This window comes from Geospiza fortis, unplaced genomic scaffold, assembly GCF_000277835.1.
Source record: "Geospiza fortis unplaced genomic scaffold, GeoFor_1.0 scaffold34, whole genome shotgun sequence".
Taxonomy (NCBI): domain Eukaryota; kingdom Metazoa; phylum Chordata; class Aves; order Passeriformes; family Thraupidae; genus Geospiza; species Geospiza fortis.
The window spans coordinates 1198535-1208841 of NW_005054474.1; the positions used below are offsets into that span (position 1 = coordinate 1198535).

Below are 10307 nucleotides of genomic sequence, written 5' to 3' on the forward strand. Positions count from 1 at the left end.
GCAGGAAGAGCAGAGATGCTCCCTTGGGGTCACAGCCATGACAAACCAGGCAGTAAAGCGGATTAAAATAATTATCTTTACAGAACAGGTCCGCCTTCTGCTCCCCTTGAGACACTTGAACCTGATTTTTGTCGGTTTAAGTGAGAATTGAGCCCATGACCAGTTTTCCACCTCAGAGAATCTAAAGAGAGTTTGGAATCTGGAGTGGGATCCTGCTCATGGATGAAGACACACACACACCTGTGGATGTCCCCAAGCCTGTGTCTGCATGGGAGTCAGACATCTAGACACCCATCTCTGGTGGAGAAGCATCTGCATGGGTCTGCCAGATATGCCCTGAGATCCAAGGGAAGCCCACATTCCTCCAGAGTAGCTTTCAGGAGCCAGTGGGGTACCCTGGAGCATCCCAGATGGCTCTAGACACGATTTCAATAATTTAGTTCAGCCCTAAACGCTGAGTTTAGGCAAATGGAGACCATAATTTGGTTTGTATGGGGGTTTAAGGACCTAGCACATGTAGATACCTGCCTTTAAGCATCTCACTTTGTATTCTAAATCTCACTGTAGGGAATCAACTGGGAATCAACTCCTGGCCTCTTGTTCTTGAGAAAAAAAAATCTCCTCCTCCAACGTGGAGATGCACCAAGGACCCCTCTGGAAAACGCAGCAAAGTGAGAGCAGCCAACTTGCCCAAGAGCACGAAGACTGAGACGGGCAAGAATGAGGACTAAACACCCCTTCTTTGAAATGGGGGCCAGAGGAGCCCCCATTTCCCACCAAACTGAGGAATCTGCACCCCACAGCTGTTTATGGGGACCTGAGCTGGGGGAGAGGAGCTGCAGAGCAGGAACTTTGCTGGGGAACACGAGGGAAGGCAGGAAACAGGAGGATGGAAGGGTTCAGGTGTGAATAAAACAATTCAGCCAGATGCCACTGCTGCTTCCAGTGAGAGAGGGGAAATCTAGAAAAAAGAGATACTCCCATCATGAGAAGTCACAACTAAAGCAGCCAAGGTTTAGTTTGGAGGGAGGTAGAAAATAGGAAATTATAGGTATGAAGAGGAGATGAGGTCTTGTCCTGCCCAGCCCACCTTCTCTCCCATCATCCAAAACTCCCTGACATCTCATCCCAACAGCTGCTGGAGCTCAGGAATGACAGATCTGAGCAGGGCAGTTGCGTTTGGTGCCTTTCATGGCCCTGTTTTCATCTTCCCAAAGGGATTTTGTTAAAGCATCAAGGGAAGTCTGGAGTAATTTCCATAGTGCAGACCCTGGGACGTGATTCACAACTCCCAGCTCCTGCAGAGTGCTCATGCTGCAACCCTGAATATCCCCAACAACATCAAACACCAGATTTTCAGCACTGAAACCAATCTTTGAAGGTAAAAATAAAAAAAAAAAAAGTGACCCAAAGCTCAGAGTGTTTCTCCTTTATATGAATTTAAGGATGGGGGCATGGTAAGACTATGAACACACATGACAAACGTAACATAATCCAGGGACATTTCTGTGGCAATACATCTGAATGCAATGAAAACACCAAAACTATTTGAGATTGAGAGGCAGAAGAAATTGTTTTCTGAGGTTTGTTAATACAGAAAATCTGCAATGCTCAGCTTAGACAACAGCACTGCAGGGCTGACGTGGTCACTGCTGACTCAGGGATTTCTGTGCCGTGTTGCATTTTGTGGTGTGGTTGTCTCTGCAATCCCCTCCAAAAATTAAATCCCAACTGCTTTAGTTCTGCACATGAAGCTTCCCATAAGGAGTGGAAGCAATTTTGGAGATTTCAAAATGCTTTGGAGAAGACTGTCAGTGCTGGGCACGAGACCCAGCTGAGAGAGATAACTGGGGTCAAGCAACAAAAATGTTCTTCCCTCCCCATATTTTCATTTTCTCTGAGAAAGAGAAGCCCCCAAATTCTAAAACTAAATCAAACCAAGGGAAAAAAAAAACAAAAAAAAACCAAAAAAAAACAAAACAAAACAAAAAAAAACCAAACCAAAAACCAAACCCAACAAAACAACCAAACCCCTAAACTTTCCATTTCCTTCATAGAAAGAAAAGAGATGAGGCCAAATTCACCCCTCACAGGTAACGCCACTGTCTTTAATATCTTGCATGTGGAACTGATGGGGCCCATCTGACCCTTCTGTTCAGCTAAAGGAGAGGTTGGGTAGCAGCATGGCAGAGGATGGAGTTATGGTCCTTTTTCACTTTTATTTTTCACATCTGTTCCTTTGTTGGGTGACACCTTGTCCCTTTTCCCCCGTCCTGCCAGACACACCCCTGGTACAAACCATCTGCCTGAGGACAAACCTCACCAGGGAAGGACACCAGGGAGCACAGAGGTGAAGATGGCCAGTCCCATCTGTGGGAAATGGATGATGTTTTCCTTTTGATTATAAACTGGAGCATTACACCAAGGTGGGGGAGAAGGTCTGACAGAAAACCACGTCCAGAGAAGTGCCCAATTCAATTGCCTACACAAAGACAATCTTGGGTCATTTTGGACACCCAGTGGTCTCTTATGATCTGTGTGGGTCTTAGGCCATTGAAACAACATCTGGACCCAACAGGACACTGTAGGGCATCTGTAGAATGTCACCAGATGTTTATATTATTGAGTGAAATGCCAAGACCCTTCCATAAGTAAGGTCCTACTGTTTCCTCAGGAGAACCTGAGGCAGAAGGCAGCTCTGGGTGGTATTCAGGCCATCTCCTGTAGGGAAGGATGGCACCTCACTCATCACTGGCTAAATTTTTCTCACTGGTGCAGTGGAAACCCTGACTCGAGACACCCGGTGCAGGCAGTGGAGAGGGATCTCAGTTTTTCAGACACCTCCAAATTCACATGTAGCAGTGAGCAATGGCCCAAGCCCCCTCTCCAAAACCACGGGCCCAGCTCCCAGACCCCTGGCAGGCTCTTTTTCCCCCTCAGGGATGGGCAGAGTCACACCCAGGACTGGAACCCCCTGGGTGTGCTCAGGGTGATGAACAGAATTCACTCAGGCATTTTTCATTGACTTTAGTAGCAGCTGCTCAGCCCCTCACATTGGATCATCCCAGAGATGATTAATTACATAACAAACCCAGACAAGCACCCACAGGCCTCATTAAAATCCCCTTGAATGGGGAGGAAGAGCCCCCAGCCACTGAGCTGGTTCAAGCCTGACCCCAGCTTGGAGGGAAGGAGCACAGCCAGCCCATCTCAGATGATGATCAGGTTGTAGCTTCACCTCCTTGACTCATGGTGGATTTCACATCATCAGTCTGGACCCACGGAAGAGCTCATCATCAGCTCTGAGCTCAGCAGCTGAAGTCAGAGATACACCCAGAGGGCACTTCACCAAACATAACTTAGGTACCATCCTAAATACCATGAATCACCTTCTGGGTTTGTTTCTTGCCATTGATCCCAGCAGAAAATTAGATAAATAGCTTAGACCGGATGAAATAAATCCCACTGTTGCAGTCAAAATTTGTTCACCTCTGGAGGCAATTGCTCAGCAAATGCCCAGTTTCAATTTTTTTTTTCCCCCTGCTTCCCAAAAATCTTCACCTGCTGGTGACGCTGGGCTTGTTCTGGTGCAAAAGCAGAAATGGTGGATGTGAACATGCTGTGGATGGGCTGGGGCCAGATTCCAGCTCCCACACATGGAAGCCAAATCCTCCAACCCATTTCTTCACTGGTGTGGTACAAAAGGAGGAGTTTGAAACCACCTGGCTGAAAAATCTTAGGGTAGAACCAGTTGTGGGTGTGACCCCGCTGAAGTCAATGGATTGAAGGGACTGTGGCCTGCAGTGATTTGAATTTTCACTGTTGTGTCACCATTTATTGACAGAAGTTCCTTGTAGGACGTGTCTGACATCCCTCACTGTGGCTGCTTGCACTGCATCACATTAAGTAAATCAGATGTATCTTCCCTTATCCCATCCTCTCCAATTTATCAATGTCTTCCACCCCTTATGTGGCTTTCTGGAGCATTTGCTTTCCTGACAGATTGTGTTTGAATGCTGGTTATAGGTGCAATCTCCCCCTGCAGTGGCTTCCTTCTCTATTTCCCATGATTAAGTTTTCCTTTTCTCCACGACTGCACTATGAAAATCAGTCATGCATCCATTAATTGATCTTCATTTAAGACCTACTGCCTTCTCCACGTGGTGTGTGGCCATTGATGGGGTGCAGTGTTTACATGGACAGGTGTCACAGATTGATTTTTCTCCCCATATTTTTCTTTGCTTCTCTTGATCTCCTCTCTCCTCTCTCTTCTGCTCTCATTTCGCTGCAGCTTTTTTTTTTTTTTTTTTTTTTTTTTTTGCAAAGCACTGATAGAAGTGCCTCCATCAATAAGCAAATCTTGCTTGTGCCCTTGGGCACAGCCCTGAGACAAATGGGTGATGCATAAACTGCACCAGCCTAGGAGTAGTCCCAGGAGACGCTGTGAGTCAGAGCCAGCCCTTGGAGGCATCATTTCCTCCTGTTTTCTCTCTGATGGGATTAAGCTCTGTTTGTTCCCTTCTTCTTCTGCATACTCCCTCCTTTGGTTCCTGGGAAAAGGCTGACACACAGAGAGGAGCACTCTGATTTCTCTACAAAGATTTCCAGGAGTGAACCAGCCAAGGGCCATGATGACATTGCCATGAAATGGGAATTAACTCTTGCCCTGTTTCCCTTTCTGTGCTGAAGAGGCAGAATAAACACCCATCCATTGTCCTTTTTCCAGGATAGGAACCCAAAAGCAGGGGTGAGGCAGAGAGGACACAGGGCAAGTGCATCTGGGGCTAAAACAGGCTGTGACTGTGTTTGGTTCACCCCTCTTTTATCCCAGTATTGACCAGGAATAGCCCAAGCAGGGTTCCAGTGCTGTAAATACCAAGGTGGTGGGCTGAGCCCATGGAGGAGGTGAGACCTGTTTCTGTAAACTGTGATCCTGATCTGGAATTGGAAGCAGAGCAACACGCAAAGATGGGCAGTCAGGGGCGAGCAGCAGAGATGGGCCAGCACTGCAAAGCTGGGATTTGGCTCTGTGTCCAAACTTACCCAAACTCTGGGCTGGCTCAGACTCTGGGTTTTGTCCATTTTAATCTGTGCCACTTTTACAGGTGGGGATGGCTGTAGGAATTAGCTGTGGGACAAGGTTTGGCTTGAGTCTGAGACTGCTCCAGCTTGTGGGGTGTGGTGGTGGTGGTGGGTTTGCTCACCCTCATGTCAATTAATGGGTGACAACGAGTCCTTCAGATCCATGTTCCCAACAGACCTGTGGGCTCAGGCTGCTGCCAAGTGCCTGGGAAGCCTGCATCACGTGCAGAGAGTGGAAGAACTAAGTGCACTTTCCACTGCTGGTGACAGACCTCCCCAAGCAGGAGGGAAGGGTGAACACTTTCCCTTGCCATCCTTTCCCTGGGGTGCTGAGGAGATGGATGCCCTGTGCTCAGGAGTGAGTGTCCAGCCCCAGAGACTCACTGCACCACGTGTTTCCAAGGAAGACTCACTGGCTGAGCCACGTGCCAGGCTGGAGAGCTGGAGCAGCACTCCCAGCTGTGGGACTGTGTCCTTCTCAATGCACACAGAGTCCTCTTCACTTCACACACAAGACACTGAACTTTTCCATACTGTGCACATCACCTGTGTGCCAACAGGGAGTTTACAGGAAGTCATCAGCAGTTTTCTCTCTTTCTCTCCCTCCTCTTCTCCCTCCTTCCTTTTCTAAAGATGTCACAGGGTCCTATGTCCAATCTGGCAGAAGCTACTACGCTAAAAAGTTCACATCAAGAGCTTGCCCGCTCTCCAGCTCTGTTAAATATTTGTAGACTTCTCTGGTTCCAAGGCAAAAGCAAAGAAGTAGTCATGTTCTTTATTTCAAAAATCTGTAATTTATCTGCTTTTATTTCTTTTGCTGTTGTTGCTCATATTACACAGTCTGGCCATTCGGGTTTGCAGAGAGATCTCTCAGAAAGCTCAGTGCTGCTGTTCGGCACAGCCTCTGCCTGGCTGAGGGAAAAGGAGATGCTTAGGAAGATGCAAGTCTTTCAAAGGACACTTCATCGCACGAGTCACTTCAGGCGGGTGGGAGCAGAGCAAATCCATGCTTTTGCTAATGCTATTCCTTCCAGCTGGGTGTTGAGGGCTGGTGGAAAAAGCTGCTCTCCTTCCGGAGGCATCGGCGTCGGCGCAGAACTTGTGCGACTGCCAGATGTACCTCGGGATAGCCCAGAAGTCATTAGACCTATTCTATCCAACCAGTTTTAGCCTTTTTATTTTTTAAATTTTTTTGTCCAGTTTTTATTCTTTTTTAATATCAAAAAAAGTAGACTTCTCTCACGTCTGCAACCTCAGAGGAAGTAGGCTCAACAATCCATTTCTCCACTCGGAGCCCGGCCAAGGGGGGTTTTATGCCTGATTTATTTGCACGTGTGGACGTCGTAGACTCGTATGCACTCCTGGCAGCGGACGTAGCAGCACCAGTGGAAGATACAGTGACACTTCTCTTTCCTTTTCTCAGTCCTCGTGTTGTGCCCGCGGCCGCAGCACAGAAGGTCACAACCGTCGATCCCGTGGGAGGTGACGTTGCAGATCCTGTCGCGGGTCCCAAAGGAGCCTGTCTCGGGGTTGGGCTCGCAAAAGTTTGGCGAGTTCTCGTAGTAAACCAGGTCCTTCTCAGTGGGGGCCTTGAAGAAGTTGTATTTGGGCCGCAGGGTCTCCACCCAGCCGCGGGATTCCCGGTGTTTCTCCACCACCATTTCGGACGCGCTGTCGTACTTGTCCTTGAGGTAGTCACCGATGACCCTGAAGTCTGGCTGGGACCACCAGCAGGTCTTCACTTCACAGCTGCCCGAGAGCCCGTGGCACTTGCACTTGAGGTGCATGAGCTCAATGATGGCCTGCAAAAGAGAAGAAAGGCAAAGGAGAAGGAAGACATTAACCTGTAATTAAAACTCTTTATGACATTCTGCCACTTGGCCATGATTTTCCAAGGAATTATGGATGTTTTCATAGATATATTTATACTCTTGTGAACAAAAATCCTCTTATCCTCCCCTCACTGCTGGGTCTAAGCCATAAAACTTCTGTACTTTATGGTTTTCAGTGACTGGTTCTGACTCCCAGCTCAAATTTAAGGATTTACCGAAAACTTTCACCAAGGAGATTTATTAACTTCTGTCTTATCAGTGTTCGTGTGGGAATATTACAGTGCTGTCACACAGGAAAAGAATTCAAACACATCTGGGTAGAGAAGCAAAGAACACACAAAGCTACTCAAACAATATCTTCACAAATGGAAAATGCAGCTTTTCTGTTAAAAATAAGAGGAAGATGAAATGTCCTAACTATCTAGAACAGAACTCCATCCTTTACATATGTTAAGCAAACAAGGTTCAAGCCTTGCTATGGCTACTTTCAGAAACTGAAAAGGGATTTGTTTTTATTTTAAAGCCAGGGTTATGATTTTTCTAAAATCACTTCAAAGGAAGAAAAAAAAAATAAGAGCCCTACTTTTGATTTTAAAGGCTCAGGCTTCAACACAAAACACTTTCCTGGGATAAATGGGAGGGTGATTATTGATCCCAGAAGCTTGCTACTTGTTTTTACCTCTTATATAATGAGTTTAAATAAACAGAGGTGTTGCCCTCCAGTACTCTGGGGTGGGAGACAACCTTATGCAACAGCTTGATAATCTGCATTTCCAGAGTGATCAGCAAATTTCTGGGTACGTGAACAGGCGAGTGCCAGCCTGAGTCCATGAGATTTGCCATGAATCAGCACCTTGGTGCTCACCAGGTGTTTTCCTGTGTTATTTACGGAGTATCAGCCGCCACAAAGCTGTCTGCAATTAGTGAGGAGAGAGAACCGCAGAAGGTTTGGTTGGTATAATCACACTGAGCTTAATCAAAACTCCTGGTGGAGCGGTAGGGTTGGAGTTCCTGTGGGAACTGATATGAAACGTTGCCCACGGCTCAGGTTTAGCTGGGAACACTCAGGTATGGAGGCCTGGAAGAGCTGTCCCATAGGTACTGGAATGGTGAGGATGGAAAACATCAGTGCTTTCTAAAATGCTGGCATTTCAGGTTGTGGTGTGACATCTGCTCTCTAACCTCTGACACCTGTAAAATGCCCTAGAAGAACTCAGAGTAAAGGAACAAGACTTAGGGTAAAAAGACCTCTGCAGGCCTGTGATCACAGGGATGTTTGTGTCACAGACATCTTTTATGAAAAATCCTTTTGCCAGGATTTTTTCTCCTGAGAAGCTGAGAGGCCTCAGAAACGAAATGTAAACAATAATTATCTGCTGCTGTGGAATGCAACAGGTGCATCTTTGATTGGTCTCATGTGAATTGTTTCTACTTGACGACCAATCACAGGTCAAGCTGTGTCGGGACTCTCGTCAGTCACAAGATTTTATTATTCATTCCTTTCAAGCCTTCTGATGTCTCCTTTCTCTTCCTTTGGTGTAGTTTTAATAGATAATTTTCTTTTAATATAATATATACCATAAAATAATAAATCAGCTTCTGAAACATGGAGTCAAGATTCTCATCTCTTCCCTCATTCTGGGGACCCTCAAACACCACCACATGTTTGTTTTTTTCCAAGGATTCTCAGTTTAAAACAAATTCTCACTTTAAAGGAAATCTCTCCTTTCCAGAGCTTCTCCCCAGCCCTCTTTTCCCCACTACATACCCCAGTAACAGCCACCAGCACTGCCCCATCCCTGGGGGTACCTGGGATAATTTAGGCCAGAGATGGAGGAAACCACATTACTGCTTGTGGTCGTCTCCATTGCAGACAATTTTGGTTTCTGGTGGTATTTCCCTCTCAGAGGTTGTATTCCAACAGCTCTGCTGTGGTGTGAGGTGGGATAACACCACTGGGAATTCACAGTATCCACTTCAGGAGCTCTCAGGAAACCCCAGCCTGGCAGCTGTGGTGGCTTTGGTACAGCTCAGTGCACAAATGTCCTCCTGGATATGTGCAAGACCTTCTGCTCTGGGGACCAGACCACATTAACCTGTTCTCTCCTATCTCAGAGAAGCTGTGGCATAATCTCTGTTAGACAGGGCTTTGTGGTTCAGTTCTACAAATTATTTCCCACAAATTGCATTCTTCTGGATTTATGGGCTATTCTTGAGATGGAAAAAAAAAAAAGGAATATTCCCCTTTTGGGATTACTCCACCTAGGGAAAAGATTGGGTATAAGGGAGATTTTGTGCTTTCTTTTCCCCTACACGTTTTGTTCCAGGATTGTTTGAAGTAAAAACAGCTTCAGGGCATGATCCAAGTTTAATCAGGAGGCACCAGAGTTATATTGCCTCTAATTTTGTTTAAATATTTCCTGGGAAATAGAACAGGGTTGAGAAGATGGGCTTTGGGGAAAGCTCTCCTGGCTCTTCTCCTCCCTCAAGGCTGCAGAGAAGGGGAATGAACAATTGCACTCAAACTTCAGGTGCCCCACAGTCAGTGGAAGGGAACAGGCACAATTAGGACATTATTAATAACTCTAATAGTGGAATAAGGGTTAATAACTCTAATAGTGGAATCACAGGATGATTTGGGTTGGACGGGACCTTAAAAATCGCTCTGTTCCAACCACCCTGGCATGGGCAGGGACACCTTCTGCTAGCCTTGTCCAACCTGGCCTTGGACACTTCCAGGAATGGGAACTTCTGGGGGTAGATATTCTCCTAAATTGGGTTGAAATCCCATCTTCTGGGGGTAGATACTCTCATAAGATGAGTTGAAATCCCATCTTCTGGGAGCAGATATCCTCATAGGATGGGATGAAATCCCATCCTACACCTGCCTTGATCCATGCTCTATAAAAGAGGTCTGGCCAGCTGACTCCAAGGCAGGCATTTACATCTCTGTGGGTGAATTTTTGTGGAGCTTTCACGGACCAGGCACGTCCATCTAGAGCTATCATAGACAGGTACTACCATTTTGTGACACAAATTTGCCCAGATCTAGGCCTTTTGACCCCCTTTAGTCCCCTCCCACCATTTATCCTCTCAGGCAAGAAAACACCAACAGGAAAGGAGGAAATGAAACGTCCTTACTGTCCTTCCAGCCTCGTTGTTGTGCCTGTTCATGGCCGAGCGGGCGTCGGGCCGGTTCTCCCGCGCGTCCGCGAACTCCCGGGACACCATGCTCCCGAACTCCACGTCCTCACTGCAGCCTCCCCACTTCCAGCCCTCGCCAGGAGAGCCCTTGTGGCGCGTGTCACACCCGCAGATGGTGGCCGAGCCCTCGGCACAGAACCTGGTGACGGCGAAAGCCACCCCGGCGGAGGCGATGGCGTGGACGAAGGC

General features: G+C 47.1%; 1 protein-coding gene across 1 annotated transcript in view; it reads right to left on the reverse strand.

The window, feature by feature from the left end:
* Positions 1-3140: 3140 nt before the first annotated feature.
* WNT3A (Wnt family member 3A) overlaps positions 3141-10307 on the reverse strand; it is a 103124-nt gene continuing 95957 nt past the window's right edge. The window contains exons 4-5 of the mRNA XM_031062956.1: positions 10056-10305; positions 3141-6884 (exon numbers count right to left, since the gene is read on the reverse strand). Of these exons, the coding sequence (XP_030918816.1) occupies positions 6405-6884; positions 10056-10305 (730 nt within the window). The 3' untranslated portion in view covers positions 3141-6404. The remainder of the gene's footprint in view (positions 6885-10055; positions 10306-10307) is intronic.